This window comes from Neovison vison, chromosome 5 (assembly GCF_020171115.1).
Source record: "Neovison vison isolate M4711 chromosome 5, ASM_NN_V1, whole genome shotgun sequence".
In the NCBI taxonomy this organism is placed as follows: domain Eukaryota; kingdom Metazoa; phylum Chordata; class Mammalia; order Carnivora; family Mustelidae; genus Neogale; species Neogale vison.
Genome location: NC_058095.1, coordinates 5579178 through 5597886, shown reverse-complemented (window position 1 = coordinate 5597886; position 18709 = coordinate 5579178). Strand labels below are relative to the sequence as shown.

The window sequence follows — 18709 nt, the reverse complement described above, 5'->3', positions numbered from 1 at the left end:
TGAGATGACATGGAAAGCCCTAGCGACAGCATGGGCCAAAACCAGGCCCCCAACCCAGCTCACAAGCTTCTCCTCCTACAGCTCTGATGCGGTTCATGGGGGACCTGTCTAAGCCCCGGGGCAAGAACGAGATGGAGCTCCTTTATGACCTGCTGAGGGTAAGCAAGAGCTTGTGTGTTGAAAGCCTTGGGGAGACAGTGTGTACCTTGAGGGTCTGTTCCTGTCTTCTTGCCTGGGTCTGAGTGGCTTCCCCCTCCCCTTAGCCACTAGTCTAATTCAGATCATCCAACAGTATTTATTGAGCACCTAGTACATGCTGGGGGCACGGCAGTGAACTAAGCAGGCTCAGTCCCCACAAGGCTTATAAGCTAGTGAGGGGAGACTTCTGGTAAACCACGATGCAGTGTGTTCAAGAGTAAAAGGTGCTGCGGAGACCGATACAGCAGGGAAGGGGCTGCTAAATGCTGAAGCTTGGGACAAGGTGACCCTGGAGCAGAGATCTGTGGGAAGCTGGGGGAGAGGCATGTGTGCATTGGGGCCATCACCTGCAGGCAGAGCGGGGCAGGGGTGACAGTCCTGGTGACGGTGGGCCATAGCACCAGCAAGGCCAGCATGGCCGGTGTGCCCAGTGAGTCAGGACAGAGTGGAGGATGAGCTGGAGGGAGTCGGCAGGTCCAGGTCACGGCAGGCCATCATAGGTTCCTGTTGGGACTCTTGATTTCTCAAGAGACGTGGGCACTCAAGGGGGTTTGCAGAGAGACTGGCTTACCTTTTCAGGGGGGCGCAGTTTGCCACCCTTCCCAGGGGGCGATAAGTGCCAGAGGGCGTTATTGCAATGATCACAGGTGAGGGATGGTGCGGGCCAGGCCCAGAGGTAGCAGCTGAGGGGAAAAGACTCAGAGCAACAGGGTTTGCTATGAACTGTACGTGGGGTGTGACAGAGAGGTGCCAAGGATGTCATGAAGGCCTTGGCCAGAGTAAAGACCGTCTTCGATACGGGGGCCTAAGGGAGGAGCAGGTCTAGATTGGTGCAGGAAAGTCTTTTGGACATAGGAAGTGTGCAGTCCAGACTTCCAAGTGCGGGGCCTGGGTTCAAGGAGAAGTCTGGGCTGGAGGTCAGCACCGATACTCATCAGCAGTGGGAACAGCTGAGATCAGCAGGGCCTGCAGACTGAGGCCCAAGGGCACTGAGGCCCTGGAGGTCAAAGAAACAAGGGGAGCCAGCAGAGAAGACAAGGCTGAGCACAGCCCGTAAGCGGATGAAGACGGTGACTTAGAGAGTGACCCATTGGACACAGCTGTGTCCCAAGACCGAGAGGTGGCCCCAGCCATCGCTGTTAGTGGGATTTCTTTTCAATTTTATTTTTTAAGATTTTGTTTATTTATTTGACAGAGATCACAAGCAGGCAGAGGGGCAGGCAGAGAGAGAGGAGGAAGCAGGCTCCCTGCTAAGCAGAGAGCCCAATGCAGGGCTCAATCCCAGGACCCTGGGATCATGACCTGAGCCGAAGGCAGAGGCTTTAACCCACTGAGCCACCCAGGCACCCTGTTAGTGGGATTTCTGACTTCAGCTCCCGTGTCACCCTGCCCCCTCTTCGGTCCCCACAGCCGTGCCGGGAGAACAAGAACCTCAGAGATGAGATTTATTGCCAAGTCATCAAGCAGGTGACCAGACATCCTCAGCCGTGAGTATGCGGGGCCGGGGGAAGTGGCGGAGGGCAGCCGGCGCAGGGGCCCAATCTTGCCGGCCTGAAGCCCACACTCTCCACCCTGCAGCGAACACTGTGTCCGCGGCTGGAGCTTCCTCAGCCTCCTGACCGGCATCTTTCCCCCATCAGCCACGCTGATGCCCTACGTGACCAAGTTTCTGCAGGACTCAGGCCCAAGCCAAGGTGCCTATGGGAGGGACTTCCCAGGCTGGGGTCTCAGCAGCTTGGGGAGGGGTTTGGAGATGCCGGTGACCCCGGCCCGCTTCCCCTCTGCAGAGCTGGCCCGGAGAAGCCAAGAGCACCTCCAGCGCACAGTCAAATACGGGGGCCGCTCGCGGCTGCCCTCCCCAGGCGAAACTCAGGCTTTCCTGGTATGGCAGGGGTGGGTACGGGAAGTTGGGCATTATGGGACTCCCTGGTGGGGACAGGGAGTTGGGGCCTCTGGCCACTGGTGAACTGACCCTACAACCTGCCTTGGCAGAAAGGGCAAGAAGTCCGCTCGCTTCTAATTCACCTGCCGGGGGGTATGGATTACAAAACCAGTATCCGGACTTTCACGGTGAGCGTGGGGCCAGAGAAGTGGGGCTGGGAGAGACAGGAAAGCTGTGGCACCAGTTCTGGGCACCCCCCGCACCCCAGCCTCACAACCCCACCACGCACGGCCCTGTCAACATGCCCCAGGTGGCAGCGGAAGTGCTAGAGGACCTGTGTCAGCAAATGGGCATCACAGACCCCCAGGAAGTGCAGGAATTTGCCCTCTTCCTCATCAAAAGGGAAGGTGAGCCCCTCGCCTGGGGAAGAAGGGGGGACAGGTTGGATTCCAGGAGGCAGCTTACCTAGCGGTTGTATGCCTACAAGTGGGGCAGGTTTCTGGGCCGGGGCTGCCAGGACTGCGGGCAGGACTGGCCTTGGACGTCAGGGCGGGCTATGGACCTAGGCTCCCCATTCAGGCGAGCTGGTGCGGCCCCTGTGGCCCCATGAGTACGTCAACAGCGTGGTGGATCAGGACGTGAGCCTGCACAGCCGGCGGCTCAGCTGGGAGATGCCGCTGCACTTCGAGAATCCCACCTACACCACTACCCACTACATGCAGGTCAGCCGCCCCCCTCCTCACCCCCCGGCCCCCACCAGCTGGTGGCTGGACCCCGGGCTGCAGCTTAGAGGAAGCCCTGCCCGGGTGGGGGTCCTCCAGCCTCCCTCCCCTCACTGCCGTCCCCCCCTCAGGTGCTGCGGGACTACCTGCAGGGGAAGCTGCTGGTGACCCCCCAGGCCAGCGCTCAGCTCGCCAGGCTGGCCGCCCTGCAGCACTGCAGCACAGCCCAAGAGGACCCCCTGGCCGAGTGAGTGCTCACACGGCCCCCGACCTCCTACCGCCCCTGGTCCTGCTGTTGCTGGGGCCCACCTCAGCGCATACTCCATGGGCCTCCTTCAGTTCCCCGTCCCCTCCCCAGTCTTCCAGTGCCAAGGCCACTTGACGTGCACCCTTCACGGCCTGGAGTTGTGGGGGCTACGTACACCTGACCCCCACCCCCGACCCGAGCTCCCCATAGGCAGGGCCCATGCCTCATTCGTAAGTCTGGATTCCCAATCTCACCCACAGTAGCCTGCTCATTCATTGAGCGCCTGCTGTATACCCAGCCTTCAGCGACCACTCTGTGTCCTAGGCGAGACCTGCTGGACTACTTGCCAAAGCCGCTGCGGTCGCAAGTGAACGCGTCCACCGTGAAGGACCTGATGTACCAGGAGCTGAAGCAGCTGCGAGGCTGCAGCTCCCAAGAAGCCCAGATCAGCTTCATTGGTGGGTCCGGGGCCCCCGAGTCACAGGGGCCGAGGCAAGGGGCCCAGAAGGGAAGGTGTGGAGGGTCTGAGGAGGCCTCCCTACCGGCCCGGCCTGGCCCGGCCGACCTAGGGCCCACTCGGGCAGGTGCCAGGGCGTGAACGGCAGAACGCCTACCCCGGCCCCTCCGTTCCCAGAGGCTGTGAGCCGCCTGCCCCTGTTCGGCTACACCGTGTATGTGGTGCTGCGGGTGAGTCAACTGGCCCTGCCTGGACCCAGCCTCCTGGGCCTGAACCGCCAGCATCTCATCCTCCTGGACCCCTTCAACCAGGTGGGCTGGGATCCTGCCCCCGTGCTGGTCCGAGCACCCCTGCGCCATTGTCCCATCCCCCATGGTGACCCCTCTGTGGAGAGAGGCCTAGCTCTGCTGTCTCTGCTGCCCCAGAAACCGTGCTGCTCCATCGCCCTGAAGGACCTGCACCAGCTCCACCTGCTGAGCCCCCTGGAGAAGAAGGGGGCCCCTGGCCTGGAGCTCAACTACGGCTCTGCTGACCGCCCCCGGACCATCTGGTTTGAGCTGCCGAAAGTGAGTGGCCGGGGACTCTGATGACACCCTGGCAAGGCGGGGGGTGCCTGACCCGGGCCTGGCACGCCCGGAGCCTGGCCCCGTGCTCATGGCTTAGGGTGCTGCAGGCCCAGGGCAGAGGTGGGGGCACACGGGGGGGGCCCTGTCCTCACAGGCCTGTTCCCCGGGCAGGCCCAGGAGCTGAAGGACACCATCGCCTTCCTGAGGGACAGCAGCCTTGCTCCCAACTAGTGGCCAGCCTCACCCAAGAGGAATGGGGGAGGGGAGGAGATGAGGAAGGGGCCCCTCCCACATCCCAGTCCGACTGGAAAGGTCTCCCTTGGTGCTGTCAGGCCATTTTGGTTGGGACTTTCCCACTTGGCTGTTCTGGAACCTGCCACAGCACAGCGCTGCTGGCCACAGTGGAGGCCACGGGGCAGGAGCTGCTCCAGTGACATCAACTGAGAAGGGCAACACCAGGACTCCCCCCGGGGCGGGGGCTGGAGTGGGGGCTGCAGGAACGGGCTTGGGCATCTGATGCTGCCCAGGCTGGGCGAGGGGGATATCCAGCCAGCCCCAGGCCTGGGCCCAACATCAGCACGAACCCCACAAGCCTGGGGGAAGCAAACAGTGAGAAAATAAAACTCCCAAGAGAAAAAGCCGTGTTTTGTGGGCATGTGTGTCTCAAATCCAACAGGACTTTATTTCTCATAAGTCTCTGTCCAGCCCAGCCTTCCTGACCAGGAGCTGAGCAGAGAGCAGGGCCCAGCTGCTGCCCTGCTCCCGAGCTCTGCACCTGGGGCCAGGCCGGAAGCTGGCTCCATGAGGGAAAGGGCTAGTGGGCCCAGAACCCGAGGCCAGGAGGGCTCTTCCTGAAGTGGCCCCGGGCCTCCGACTGGTGGCCTCACCCTGGCCTACAATTCAATCCCAAGAGGCAGAGGGACCACTCTTTCCTCCTGTTCCTCTAGCAGCAGCCACCGCCGCCACCGCCCCCACCCCGCCCCCTTCTAATCTGGGGATCTGGTTCAGAAAACCCAGCCGAGAGAGGCAGGGAGGCTAGGAGGAGGAAGCCCTCAGACCCTGCAAGCAGAAAGTGGCTTGTTCCAGCCTTTGGCCTTGATTTGGGAGGTGACTGGGGCCATCTCCAAATAGGGCTGGAAGATACGGACCCTGAGCAAAGCTGATGCCCTGACGGCTGCAGGCTTCCCCCCTCCCTGTTCCTGAGTGAGGCCCAGGCTGGCCCACAGCGGAGGCGGGGGGAGCACTCCGGCCCTAGCGGTAGGAGCTGGTCATCTCTGCGGGTCACACAGACCGTGCCAGTCAGCTTCACTCTCGCACCGAGCCCGACCGTGAAAAAACTGCTTGATGAAATCCTGGGCCTCTTCCTTCACTACAGATTCGGGAAGGGGGAACCTCCGTGAGGGCCCGTCCCCTCCCTGCCACCGGCCCCGCAAACACCTCCTGGCCTGATGACGCGGGCACTCACCGCTCCTTCCCGGAGAGCCCTTCTGAGTCAGCGAGTGTGAGAGGTGGCGGGCAAAGGCTTTAAATAACTCCTGGAGGCAGAGGGGGACAGGAGCAAAGAGCACGGACCCCGCCCTGCCCCCCACACCAGAGGCCCTCGGCCATGACCCAGGGGCAAGGCAGACGCCAGGGAGAGAGGCAGCCAATCTCCGGGCTAGCCTGCTTTGTCCTCTGGCTCTGTTCCCTGCCCCCATGGTACCCAAGTGTTCCAGGGGAGGGTAGAACCAACCCAACTACCCTACCTTGGATGCAAACTTGCCCTCCTTGTAGAAAGGAGTCAGGCATTTGACCACAACATTTGCGGCCTCCTTGAGGGAGATGCCAGGGGCTGGGAGAAGGCAGGAGTCTTGCACTGTGGGGTTCAAGATGCCCGGATTGCCGGCCGAGATGCTGTCCTTGGCCTCAGCTAAGATGGAGGCATTAGCTGAGGGGCGAGGCCTCTTCTGAGCCTGGTTCTCTGGGTTCTCCTGTGCAGGACCAGAATAGAATGTCACTCTTGGGCTCCCCGTCACGGGCCCCTTCTCTCATTCTGGAAGACTGGGCCCCCTCTAGCCTGTCCCGTCTAGCCCTGGGATGTAAGAAGAGACGATTTTCCCCAAACCCCTCACCCAGAGAACAGATACTGACCTGCTCTGCAGGCCTCCTCCCCCTGAGGCCTTGTCCCTATTAGTACCTGCTGGGGTCTGGACCGCTTGCCCCTGTGTGTCTCCTCTGAGGGGGTGGGCTGGCCTTCAGGGGGGTCCTGGTCTCTGAGTGAGCAGGCTCTGGCCGGAGGGGAGGGCGGGCATGAGCACTCCCGCCGCCGGCTGCGCCCCTCGCCAGCCGGCCCGACAGAGCGCGCCCTAGGATGGGCCGGAGCTTCCAAGGCCCAGTTAGCAAGGAGGCGGAGAATTTCAGAACCATCAGGGCCCTTACCTTGGCGTCCCCCTGGTACACTCCTTGGTCTGGGAGGGCACAGCCAAACACCCCAGGGCTCCATCCTCCTCTCCTGAGCACTCTTCTGGGGCTGCTGGGGGTCCCCGCACTCCCTCACAGGAAGGGCCGGCACCTTCTGCCCCTGGGGCTGAGGCGAGGGGGGATGGGCTCTTGGCCCTCTGGCAGAAGCGGGCGATGTTCTGCGAATCCTTGAGGGCCGCCGCGGCTAGGAGCTGCTGCTTCTTGCTGGCCCGGGCCTTGGTGCCGCCCTTCGTGGAGGAGCTTTTCACCCTCTCAGGGGAGGACCCCCCACAATGAGCACGGCTTCCAGGGGCCTCTCCTCCCGGCCCGGGGAGGGGCTCACTACAGTCCTCCCGCTGGAGGCCGCAGGGCTGGCTGGGGGGCTCCTGCTCACCTCCCCGCGCAGGCTGGGGGGCTGGCTCCTTGGCACAGGTCTTCTCCATCAGCTCAGTGGCCGTCTGGAATGAGCAGGAGCCTCTGGGGAAACCAGCTCCCACCCGCCTGGGTTTGGGCTGTGAAGAAGAGAGAGGTTCTGAGCGCACTCCCTGGCTGGTCCCGACGGCTGAGCTGCTGGGCTCTCGGGAGGAGCCGAGGGAGAGCCGGCGGGACACTGCGGGCTGAGGGTCGGGCCGAGGACGGGGGAGCTGTGGGGGCTGCAGAGGAAAGCTGGAGGGTCTGCCGCGGGGCACCCCGGGCCAGGGCTGCGGGGCCCGGAGAGGGCAAGTGGCCGTGCCCTGGCTGAGGACAAAGGACGCGATGCCTTTTCCAGACCCAGGTCTGGGGAGGACGGCGGGACGCTGCTCACCGAGTACACCAGGGAGGCCGGCGGGATGTCATACTCGGTGGGCTCTGGGGGCTGGGCCGGCTCCGTGCAGCTCCCGGCAGCGCCTCCGATGTAGAGCTGCCCGTCCTTGGAGGCTCTGTGGATCTCAGCCACCTGAGTCAGGGACAGGCAGGGACGCCATGACACCCACTAGCTCCTGCGAGCCCCAACCCAGGCTTTCCAAAGTGGGCTTCTGGGGCTTGTGGCTGCAGGTAACTGGACACTGGCCGAGTTCTAGTCCTGACGGGGCTGGCTGGCAACACCTCCAGCTGGCCAAGAAGGGGGGTCAGGCTGCCCTTGTGTAAGTGGCCTCCTGGCAGGGGGCAGGCCGACAGCCTGAGAGGTCGGAGGGGCCGTCTCTCCCACCCCAGCCCCGAAGCATGCCCTGCCCGGCACCCACCTTCTTCAGCACACTGGCCTTGTACAGGTTGGCTGCCTTGGCATTTCGGAACATGGCATGCTCCAGCTCCACAGCCTGGGCCTGGAGATCAGGTCTGAGGGTAGGAACGAACATGAGGCATCAGGAGGGCCTGAGCCCTCTCTCTGTGGAGCTCCTGGGATTCTCCCTGGGGTCCCTGGAGAGGACTTCAGGGCCTGGCGGGCATGACCTTGGGCATAGGGATTCCCATCTGGACCCCAGGCACCCTGGGGCTTACTGTCCAGCAGGCCCTGGCAGCGCCTCGGTCCTGGTGAAGCCTTCCCCCCGCCGGGACCGCGAGATCTAAGGAGGGGTCACAATCTGGGGGAGGGAGCCCAAATAAGCCAGGAGGGATGGGGGTTCTCATGGTCTACAAGGAATAGGGGTTTGGGGAAGCCTCTCTGGCCCCTCTGACCCGGGTCACTCACCCATGGGTGGGACCTGTGGCCTGGTGGTTACCGCTCAGAGCCTCCTCCAGAAGCCCCAGGCAGTGCTCCCGGGCCTACACAAGGGAGGGAAGTTGGTCACTCAAGCTCAGGGTTGGGGAAGCAGGCGCAGGGGCCGGTGTGAGGCCCTGTCCACCGCTTACCTTCACAGTGAGGCGGGGGATCTTCCTGCTAGAAGCCTCTTTCAGGGGACAGTCCTCATCTGGGGGGAAGAGAGGTGGGTCCTTCCACTCTACCTCTGCTTTCTGGAGTCCCCAGCCCCCAATGAGACATCTATACCCTAAGAATAGCCCCAAAGCCCCCAGGGACATTTCTGAACTGACCTGGAGGTATAAATTCTTCTGTCTTGGAGTCTTTGCCCTGGAAGATGACAGGAAGGGACTATGAGGCATCTTGCTCAGCTCTAGGACAGACCCCATCCAGCACCAGGGTAGGGGCCGAGCGACTGTGAAGGGGGGCCCCAGGCCCCCATCCCCTTCACCTTGCGTAGGCTCATCTGCTTCTGGTAGAAGAGATTCCACTCCCGCTTGTGGGCCTCGTCTCTGCCCTCGTCCCCACTGCCTCCAGAACCTTCATCGTACCTAGGGGACAGGCTAGGTGTCAGCCCTGGGCCCGGGCTCTGTTCTCCCGGCACACTTCTCCCGTGCCGCGCTACTGTCTCTGACAGCCCGGCAGGAAGGAGGAACACCAGGCTCCCAGCTCCGACACGGTCCACGGGAACAGGGAATGGATGATGGCACTGTGGTGCCTCTGGTCTGGCCTTGGCACGAGGGGGAGGATGCTAGCCTATCTGCTGCAGGTTGGGGGCCCCTGACTTCACAGCCCCTCACCTGCTGAAGCCCCCATAGCCCCGACGGCCTCCTTCATACAGCTCAGGGTCAAAGCCATTCCCCTGAGAAGGCCCGATGCAAGTCTTGTTCCAACTGCTTCTGTGCTCCAAGGCCTCCAGCTGCTTCCGCAGGGCCACAGGGTCCCGGCAGTGGTCACAGCCCTTGGTGCAGGCAGGGGGCGCATCCCCGAAGTACTTGGCAATGGCAGCATGGCGGCACCTGGCGGAGGCAGCACAGCAGAGGTCAGGGGTGAGGGACCCAGGCAGGCCAGCGTTCATCCCCCCCTCCCTACACTCTGGCTGATGAGTCCTACATGTGGGTTCCACACTCAGTATCTCACACACCTCATGCTGTCTGAGCCTGGAAAGGCATCATTTGGTCACCCATTTTACAGATGACAAGAAATGAGGTGAAGGAGCTTTCTCAAGGTCATAGAACATATCCAGTGGAGCCAGGGTGTGGTCTCCATTCTGTCCTGCTTTGCTACAGGTTGCTCCGCTAGGTCCTGGCCTCCTGGCCTCGTGCCCTCTGGCGGCGGGGTGCCCCAGAAGCAGCTTCAGCCCTAGGTACAGATGCTGACTCTGCTGCTGAGGCCTCCTCTTTAGGGGAAGCACTGGATGGCTCAAAGCCCACACATTCTGGCCTGTCGAACGGTGCAGGAAGAGCACTGACTCCCCTGGCCGAGCAGGACTGGGGGAGATGGTGCCCCGAGGTACCATGTACGGCACCCGGCGCACGGTGAGCCCTCTTGATGACTCTTTCCCGGAGGCGGGGGACGGAGGTGGCCCTACCCCCGCCTCGGCACTCTGCCCTGCTTCTATCTCTTGTGTACCTTCTTTGTTCCCAAGAAGACTGCCCGCATATGTAGCCCGGAGCTGGGGGACTGCCCAAGAGCAGGAACCAGCAGCTCTGCGAGCTGGCATCGTACGCTGCTCACTGGTGAGGGCAGTGAGGAGACCAGCCTGGGAAGGAGTCTCATCACATCTTCCGGGGCCTCAACCCTGCCACAGCCCCCTTGCTGCGGTCCGTACCAGACAGCAGCTGTCTCTCTTACGACTCCCAGGATGGGGGCACAGGTGGTCCCTGGGGCAGCTGCAGAGGCCCCTGGAGGAGCCACAGATCTCCCAGGACCCTTGCCAAGGGCCAGTCCTGCCACGGGAATGTGGCACAGGGTAGGGGAGCCTGAGAGACGGGGCAGCAGAGGCAGGGCTGTCCAGGCGCCGCATCCTGGGGACGAGAATAGGGGGCGTCACTCTCTCACCAGAACGCTGCTCAACGTGAGCACCGCCTAGAACTTCAAGAAACACTTTGACGAGCTGAGGCCCTGAGGGGCAGGAACCGAAGCAAGAGCGGATGGTTCCACAGGCCCTAGGAAGTGGGGTCTGGCTGCCTCGTTCGAGAATGCAGCTTCCAGTGGCCGGGACAGCACGGGGGCCCGGGCGGCCACCAGAGGGCACTGTTCCCGCCGCTCCTAAATCACCGAGGGACTCCCTCCATGGCCAGTCTGTGCATCTGCACAGTGGCCGCCTGTCCAGCCTCTGGCATCCAAGGGATGTGGCTACACGGTCGGCTTCCTTCCCCCCACCCTCCCTCAAGCCCGGACTCACTGGGGTTTTGTGCTCACACTCAAAGGGCCCCATTGAGAGCGCACAGATGCGGCTTGGGGTCGGCTCCCGTCCCGCCCCAGGCACAGCCAGGGCTGCTGGGGTGGCACAACCAACCAAATGTCAAGGGCCCTGCCAGCCACTGAGCTCCGGAGCCCGTCCCTGCTGGCCGGGGCCAGGCGTGCAGAGACGGCCCCGGCCAACACCAGCAAACACGCTTCGGAAAGACATCAGCAGGGTCGTCCCTCCTCCCGGGGCTGGGGAACACCAGGCACCAGGCACCTCCCCCTGCCCCGCTCCAGGCAAGCAGGCTACTCTCAAGTCACCCCCAAGTTCTTTCCCAAGATGCCTCCCCAGAGGGCTGCATTGGTGGGTGGGCCGGCGGCTCCCCCACTATTCACTTTCTTTCTTGGAAGGGGCCAAAGGGTGGGACCGGCTGGGGAGTCGCCAGAGGGGGGGCTGGGGGGATGGGACCAAAGTATTCCTGAGGGGAGGGAGGGAGCCAAAGAGCTGGGAGCGTGTGGGGTCTCCCCACCCAACTCAGCCGCTCAGGTGAAGCCTCCCAGAGGGCATCTCTGCCAGGGAACAAGAGAGCCGACCTCCTCTTTTATCACCTCCCAGCCCAGGCCCAGCCCACGTTGGCTTAGCACACACCCGCCAGGAGGGAGAGAGAGGAAGAGGAGGAACAGAAGAGGCGGCTCTCGCGCAGCCAGACCTCCCAGGGGCAGGGCAGCGTGCGGGAGTCCTAGCCATCCCAAGGGCCCAGCAGGGATTCGCTCGCCTGGGCAGGGGCAGAGGTGGCACTGCCTCCCTCACTTTGGTGGCCGCCCCGTGTAATTTGACACTTGGATCTCCAGGACGACCAACAACAGAAAAGCTGAGGCTGAGAGAGCAGCTGGCTGTCACCAGCCAGGAGTTCCACAGGCTCTGAGGAAGGCGCCCAGCAGCGGGTCAGGAAAGAGGCATTCGAGAAGGAAGGAAGAGGTGGTGGCTGGGCTGAGGAGAGGCCCAGGAGGCTGCTGGGCTCCCCGGGATCTGAGTTCCTAGGTGAGTGGTGCCAGCCACGGATGAGAGGGGTGGGGGTGCGGGGCCAGGGTCTCCTGCCCCGAGGGTGGAGAGCCACCGTCTACCGCGAACAGAGAGGCTCACGGGGGTACAACATGGTCATGGTCTCCGGACAGCCTGTTTAAACGTGGGCTCTCCCTTCTCCTGCTGGCAGCCCGGCACCGCGGGGACACGGGCCGAGGCTGCAGCCCTCTGCTCCGAGTGCTTTCCTCCCTGCTTGCTAAGCAGGCAGAGGGGCCCCGAGTGCCTGCTTACTCGGCAAGTTAGTTTAAGCCTGTTCTATTCAGGGGGCTTAAACAGGGGATTTGGCTGTCCAGGCTCGGAAGAGGACGGCTGCCTGCCCACGGAGCCTCCCTTTTCCCCAGGATCAATGCAGAGCCCTGGGTGTGCCTGCTCTCTCCCCGTGGAGGTGGCTCGGGGCAGAGCAGTTCGTGCCCCGCAGGATGTGGTGGGACCCGCAGCAGCTCTGCCCATCTGTGTCCTGCATCAGCGCGGCAGCCACCACCTCTTATGAGAGGCTTGGCCCGCTCATTGCCAGGTGTTCTCAGCTCAGAGTTAAAGCCGGGTACTCCTCCCTGGGCCCAACTGGAATCCCGTGAGCTCCCAAACCTTCGTGAATGCTGCACCGGAAGCACGAGGGCCTGCCTCTAAACCAGGGTGGGTGGGAAGAGGGCAATGGTGGTGAGGCCGGTGGAGGACCCGCCTGGCATTCGGCCCTCTGCCGTGTCACTGGAACGCTGAGCCCAAAATGGCTCTTCGAGCAGCACCAGGAGCAGCCCCCTTGGGCAGGGCCCCATGAACCGAGGCTGCCCGTTCTTCAGGCCTCCTTGTCCCCACGCTAGGGTTAAAGTCTCTCTTCCCCGCCCCCCAGATGTTTCCCCCAAAGCAAACAGGCTAGTATCTACTTAGAAAGAAAAACAACAATCCAGGGAAAAGTGGAAATCAAGGATCAGTCCAAGTGTTCTTGGCTCTTCAGAGGCTGTGGGACTTGGCCTGGGTTGGCAGCTGAGGAGACTGAAAGCCCCGCACCGATGGGCCAGGCATGGCAGAGAGGGGCCAAGCGCCGGTTCTGTGCTGGAGGCAGCGGGCAGGGCTGGGAAAGGGGAGGGCGCGGTGGTGAGCCTGGGGCTACCCCTGCTGGCTGGGATCTGTAAGGCAGGTGGGTGGGGAGCAGAGTCCCTGCAGCCGCAGGACATGGGGGGGTCCCCTGCACACAGGCGCTGAGCTGGAATAGGGGGGTGATGCCTAGCTCCTTGGTCTGGCGGTACCACCACCAGCAGCAGGAAGGCCTCCTCTAGTCCTGGAAAACTCACGAGGCTAGGGAAGCAGGACTACTCTGGGTTCAAATGTCTACTCCCCACAGCAACTTGGAGCCAAGGCAGAAAAGGGCATCGTCTGAAGGCTTGACGCAGTATCCAGTGGACACCTCCGCCTTCGTGGTCAGGCCTCTGGACCCTGCAAATCTGCCACAACCATGGGTTTGCCTCATCAGGGCTGTTTCCCAAACAAAACAGGGCCCGCTGGGGCAAGAGTGGCTATAAGGCACCACGACAAAATGACAGGGGCCCGGAGCTGTCAGTAGGCCACTTATCAGTCACGCCCAGGCTGGTCTGCTGCCTGCTCTCCTCCACAAAGGGCCTCTGGGGTTGGAGTATCGGTTTTGCCAGGAGGAAGCAGGGAAGCTTCAGTACCCAGTGGCAGCTGTCAAGCCTGCAGGATGCCTGCCTGCTCTGTCACAAGGTCCTCTGTGCCAGAAGATGCCACACAAAGGAACGTTTTCTGGTCCCTCCAGCTCTGCCCGCCTTCACCTCTGCCCGCCTCACTTCTCCCTCCATGCGCGGCCACTGCAGCCATGGTGCACCCTCCAAAGGCTCCAAGAAGGGCCATGCAGGCAGCCAAGGCTGCTCTCCCTTCCTGGGGCCGTGGGAACCACTTGCTTTGGCCGCCTCCAACCAAGGCACTTCAGAGCACAGGGCTGGGACGTACTCTGATTTCCCTGGTTCGCTGGCAGGAAGCAGTTTCGGAAGGAGAATGGATGACCTTCCTATCTTCTTGAGACAGACCAGAAAGACACATGCGATCATCGGTACCTGCTCTGGGCTTCCCTGTCTTCCTTCCTCCAAACCTGTGAAAGTAAAAGGGACAAGCCGCAAACAGCCTCAGAGCACCCCCACTCCCCAGGTCACAGCTGGGGACACTTACAGACCGGGACGCCCTACAGAGCAACGGCCGGGGAACAGACGGCATGGTCACTTGACAACGGCTGGTTATATCGGGCACCAGGCATCAGGCAGGCCCCAGCCTCGCTTTAAATAGCCCACTGGGAAGAGCGCCTGTGACCTGCTGGAATGTGCCTCCTCCCTCTTAGGAGAACAAGGTCCCTCCAGCTCCCACGGTCCCCACTAAGGTTTATTCTGCTCAAGGCCAGGGTGGAAATGGCAGAACGTCAACTGAAAAAACAAAGGGGGTTCCCTGTCAGCCTTTGGGGCAGAACCTCAGGTGTCCAGTGGCCCCGTTCCCGATCACAGCCCAGACAGAATCAGGGCGCAGCCCGGGGCGAGCCCCTAGGGGCTGGTACGGCTTGTTAAATCAGCTCACCAGAGACCCTGGGCACAAAGGCACGATGCCATCCGCAGCCCCAGCCACGGCCTCCCCCGGGTGTGGACCCGCATTCCTCCCGGAGCAGCGCAGGTCCCCTGGGTCAGACGCTGCAGCATCCTGACGTCACAACGCTCGGAAGACGTCCAACTTCAGAGCTGAAGCTTCTGACCAGCGAAGCCCACCTTTCTGCACAGCCGAGTAGCCTTGGCCCAACCTGGGTCCTCCCTGCTCTGGAGATCACACCCCTCAGACTGGCGGGGCTCCGCGTTCCGTCTTGCTCACAAGCGGAGGCTTCCCCCTCCACAACCCCTCCCCGAGTCTTTGGACCTGGAAACCCGAGTGAAAGCACCGCCCTGGCCCAGCTGGCCTCCACCCGCTTCCTCTTTCAAGGAGTCTCTGATGGCTACATTAGGCAATGCAGGCGCGGGGCCAATCAGGCTGAAGGAGCCAGACCGCGCGGAGACGCAGAGGGCAGGAGAAATGGTGCCCAAGTCCTGAGCCCTGTGCGAAGTCTCCCCCGGGGCTTTGCTGGGCACCTCCGTTCCCTCCTCTAGGAATGAGACCAGCAGGCGGGCTGCTGCACTCCTGGGAACACGGGAACTGGGGATGTCCAGAGAGGCTCCAGAATGCGGAGCCCACCCTCCTGGTGCAAACCCACTTCCCCGGTCAGAGCGGGAGGGGCCGGGGCTTGTTCAGTGTGACCAGAGGAGAGGGGCCCTATGCTTGGGGAGGAGTTTGGTGAACCAGAGGCAGACAGACAAGATCTGGCCTTTTGATGACGAGTCTCCTGTGGTTCTCAAAGAACAGGTGTGGCCCCAGCCTGGGGGTGAGGTGCCTGGATAAATGCAGTGCTCCAGACTCAGGAGTGTGGAACGGCGCTGGTTACGCAGGGCACACCTACTTCCAAAAGGCTCTGGGGCCCTGGTCTCGGCACCGGGCCTAGTGCATGGGCAGTGCTCTCCGCAGGCCGCATTGGGAGCTGACTTACCCTGCCAGCCAGAGGGCAGGCCGCCTAGGACAGGCTTCCACGAGAGCCAGCATGGGGCAGTAGGGGGCCCAGGCTCCCCGTCCCGCTGCGTAACCACAGAGGAACCACTTACTATCCCGGCTGTTCCCCATATAGCAAGGGAAGCAGGGCTAGAAGTCCTGTGGCATTCTGGGATCCCGTGCCCTTTAGGACACTTGGAAACCAGCATCTTGATCTCCTTTGCAGAAACATGCTGATCCTGGGGTGGGGCATGAGAGCAGACGGGAGGATCTAACTCCAGGAGCCGCCCACTTCCGATAGGAAACCTGCTAATCCCCCAGTGACCCGCCGGCTGCCGGCTACCCTCAAGGTGACTTACTCCACAGCTCCTGGCTCCAGCCTGCCCCACCGCCTGCCTTCACCTCACACACCAGACATCCTAGGAATGCGGGACACAGATGAAGGTCCCCAGATAGATACCCTATCTGACAGGATACAAGGGGGTACGACTGCCCCCAAGGGCTTCCTCGATGCTCCTATGGTGGCCAAACCCCCTACCCGAGGGGAATCACATGTGTGGGGCCCCCATGTGTGCCAGGACCTGCGCTGGCCGCCGCTGTGCTCCCAGGAATCAATCCAACCGCCTTGAAAGATGGGCATCTCCTCTCACGTAAAATGAAGAAAAGAAACAGACTCAGAGAGACAGAGACGTGTCCATGTCACGGAAGCAGGAAGGAGTCAGATGGCATCAAAACAACGTTCCCTGTGGGGCAGCTGACCCAATGAGGACAGTTACCCCGTGGAAGAGGGGACATGGGATACACCCGCCAGTTGCCATCCAGGTCCCGAAGGCCCACGAGGCAGAAGAGGGGTACAAGTGTCCTATGTGACCACAGGCGGGACCAGCAAGGTCAGGAGGAGGTCCCACCTTCCAAAGATCAGCACTGTTCCAAGAGGAAAGAGGGCAGGCTGTCATAGCAGGTGGGACCCCCCCCGGCCCATCTCACCGAGAGGGGCTCAGGCGAAGGCTGCAGGCCAGAAGGAGTGCACGGGGCCAGGAACGGGGTAGAGAGTTCAAGCAGAAGACCTTCAAGGCAGTTCTAAGACGGCTCTACTGTGACGGAAGTCCCAGCAGTGACCAGCTTCCAAGACTGCAGCCATCTGAGGAGAACCACCTGGCCACAGCCCAGGACGAAGTGACAGTAATTAGATCTACAGGTCTGGCATCAGCCCCTGCCACCTGTTACCTCTCTGGGATCAGAGCCGCCTTAGGTGAACAAGTTCAGGCTGGTTGGCACAGGCTGTCCCTGGTCCATCTCTGAAGAGCTACTGGGTCCCTCATGTCCACTGAAGGGGAAAGACACTGAGGTAGAGTGTGCTCCCACTCAGGCTCAGCCTGGACCTTGCCCTGCACCCTGCCGGCACCCTTAGGAAAAGGCTCTCAGGGGGCCAGAGGGCTGAGCTGCCACATACCTGGGGCAGGGGGAGGGGCAGAGGGGACTCTCCTGGTTTGAGCCAGCAGGGGAGGGGCTGGTAAGCCAGCACTGGGACGCCTGATCGCATCCTGAGAGGACCCCCTTGGGTAAACCTGCAAGGACACAATGTCATCTCTTCCTCCTCAAAGAACACCTATAAGTAAAGAAATCGGGCTGGTGGGAGAGGCAGGGGCCCCAAAGGGGCTCAGACCAGCTCCCCGTTAGCGCTGACCCTAGCTAAAAGCCCCCAGATGCCTGCTCCAGGAACCTGCTCCTTCTGCCCCACATATGACAGGACCAAGAGCTCCAGGCTGGAATCCCAAAGCCCAGTCTCCCCACTGAGAACCCAGGCAAGGCACCTGAAGTCCTGAAGGACCCAGGGGTCACCAGGGGAGCTATGCCAGCCCGAGGCCCCCCCAGCAAAACCAGGAGTGGTGCGTGAGACAAAGGAATGTGACCGTGAAGTCACCCCACCTCCAAGTCGGGAACCCTGGCCGACCGTGGCGAGCAGACAGACTGCCCCTGTGTCTGGCTGAGCCCGGCAGCCCCCACGGCGGGGCCTCAGGCTGCCTGCCGTCACCCGCTTCTCCCACCACAGGTGGTATCAGCTGGGTGGGGGCTGAGGGCCATTGCCGGGTCTGGGCGGAGGGCCCCAAAGGCTCCCTCCCTGCTCAGGAGCCGCAGGGGTGCAGGGGTGAGACCTGACTAACTCGTTCTGCGGGCTGCAGGTGGGTGGGGACCCCGTCACTGCTCAGCACGCCCGACAGGCGCCCAGCAGGAGCCAGCAGGAGCCCGCAGGAGTCTGGCGCACCATGGCAGCTGCCAGCTTTGTGCAGGAGATGCGCTCCATGGGTGAAAGGTTACTGCTCAAGCTACAGAGGCTGCCCCAGGCCGAGCCCGTGGAGATCGTGGCCTTCTCGGTCATCCTCCTTTTCACAGGTAAGCTGGGGCTCTCGCTTTCTCCCCGGTGTCCCCGGATGTTCCTGGCATCCGGGTGAGACCTTGGTGCTGGCCAAAGGGCTGGCTAGGTGTTCCCCCAGACAGAGGAGAAGCGGATGTCCTTGGGGGAGTGCCAAGGGACTGCCCTAATCCTCCACAAGCTGCTCCGGTGATGGGGTGGTGCTGGAACCGGGGCCCAGGGCAGCCCCGCAGCCCAACGAGGCATGGAGGGAGCGAAGCTGTGGCCAGCAGAGGCGGCACGATAGGGAAGTCGGGCCCAGTGGCTGGCAAGGGGACCCCCAACACCTCTCACCAGACTATCTTTGGGCAATGAGTTGGCACACCTCCGGAGGGGTTTCTTTAGAAGTCGGGTGTGTGTTTTCTCTCTGAGAGCCCTCTGCTTCTGTCCCCTCCTCCCCAGCTACCGTGCTGCTGCTGCTGCTGATAGCCTGCTGCTGCTGCTGCTGCCCCGAGCGCAGAGGCAGGAAGGTCCAAGTGCGGCCCATGACCCCACCGTGAGGGACGGAGAGGAGGACGAGACGCTGGAGAGGAGGCTGCCGAAGCCATGACCCCAGGCGCCACCTGGCCCTGCGGCCCGCAGGCCACCAGACCGCGATCCCGTGGCCCCAGCTCCGGCCCTGCCCAGGAACCCGCCACCTGCAGCCTCATCAAGGAAACAAGCGCCGGTTCAGCCCCCAACTCTGACCTGCCGGTGAATCCTGGGGGCCGAGGACGAGTCAACTGTTTCAAACACCGAGTAAACATGAACTGGAACTTTCCCAATCCGCACCTTTTAACAAAACACAGAAGCAGGGTTCCCATACTCGGACGGAGAACTGCCTGCACCTGTGGGGAGCTGGCCCTCGGGGCCTCCATGCCAAAGAGGGGCTTTGTGCACTAGCGACTGGATCCCGAGCTTCCCACCAGAGCGGCGGCGTCAGTAGTCTGCTCCGGTGTTTGCCCGTTTCTTTCCCAGTAAAAGCTTTCTGGTTATGGGTTTCTGCGGCATCAGACTCCCTGGCCTGGGCAC

At 62.4% G+C, this 18709-nt stretch overlaps 3 protein-coding genes across 4 annotated transcripts in view; 2 read left to right on the top strand and 1 right to left on the bottom strand.

Moving 5' to 3' along the window:
- The window catches only part of MYO15B (myosin XVB), a 29150-nt gene extending 24446 nt beyond the window's left edge, over window positions 1-4704 (top strand). The window contains 12 exon segments of the mRNA XM_044250204.1: window positions 82-158; window positions 1609-1685; window positions 1777-1892; window positions 1986-2080; window positions 2191-2268; window positions 2391-2487; window positions 2660-2802; window positions 2934-3049; window positions 3374-3507; window positions 3684-3817; window positions 3932-4072; window positions 4244-4704. Of these exon segments, the coding sequence (XP_044106139.1) occupies window positions 82-158; window positions 1609-1685; window positions 1777-1892; window positions 1986-2080; window positions 2191-2268; window positions 2391-2487; window positions 2660-2802; window positions 2934-3049; window positions 3374-3507; window positions 3684-3817; window positions 3932-4072; window positions 4244-4303 (1268 nt within the window). The 3' untranslated portion in view covers window positions 4304-4704.
- A 27-nt stretch (window positions 4705-4731) lies between these two features.
- Window positions 4732-18709, bottom strand: part of RECQL5 (RecQ like helicase 5) — a 36939-nt gene continuing 22961 nt past the window's right edge. For both annotated transcript variants that reach the window (XM_044247427.1, XM_044247429.1), the window contains 12 exons: window positions 9029-9247; window positions 8680-8779; window positions 8522-8558; window positions 8342-8400; window positions 8181-8254; window positions 7735-7828; window positions 7317-7448; window positions 6491-7023; window positions 6249-6339; window positions 5818-6042; window positions 5538-5607; window positions 4732-5441 (listed from right to left, as the gene is read on the bottom strand). In XM_044247427.1, the coding sequence (XP_044103362.1) occupies window positions 5341-5441; window positions 5538-5607; window positions 5818-6042; window positions 6249-6339; window positions 6491-7023; window positions 7317-7448; window positions 7735-7828; window positions 8181-8254; window positions 8342-8400; window positions 8522-8558; window positions 8680-8779; window positions 9029-9247 (1735 nt within the window). In that variant the 3' untranslated portion in view covers window positions 4732-5340. The remainder of the gene's footprint in view (window positions 5442-5537; window positions 5608-5817; window positions 6043-6248; window positions 6340-6490; window positions 7024-7316; window positions 7449-7734; window positions 7829-8180; window positions 8255-8341; window positions 8401-8521; window positions 8559-8679; window positions 8780-9028; window positions 9248-18709) is intronic.
- SMIM5 (small integral membrane protein 5) lies at window positions 10965-18518 on the top strand. Its single transcript, XM_044247435.1, has 4 exons — window positions 10965-11001; window positions 11490-11679; window positions 17469-17679; window positions 18101-18518. The coding sequence occupies exons 3-4, from the start codon at window positions 17553-17555 to the stop codon at window positions 18196-18198; spliced, it is 225 nt and encodes a 74-aa protein (XP_044103370.1). The 5' UTR covers window positions 10965-11001; window positions 11490-11679; window positions 17469-17552; the 3' UTR covers window positions 18199-18518.

Coding starts and splice junctions, on each gene's coding strand:
- SMIM5 (XM_044247435.1), top strand. CDS start 17,553: ATGGCAGCTGCCAGCTTTGTGCAGGAGATGCGCTCCATGGGTGAAAGG. Junction 17,680..18,100: donor GGTCATCCTCCTTTTCACAG/GTAAGCTGGGGC, acceptor CCTCCTCCCCAG/CTACCGTGCTGCTGCTGCTG.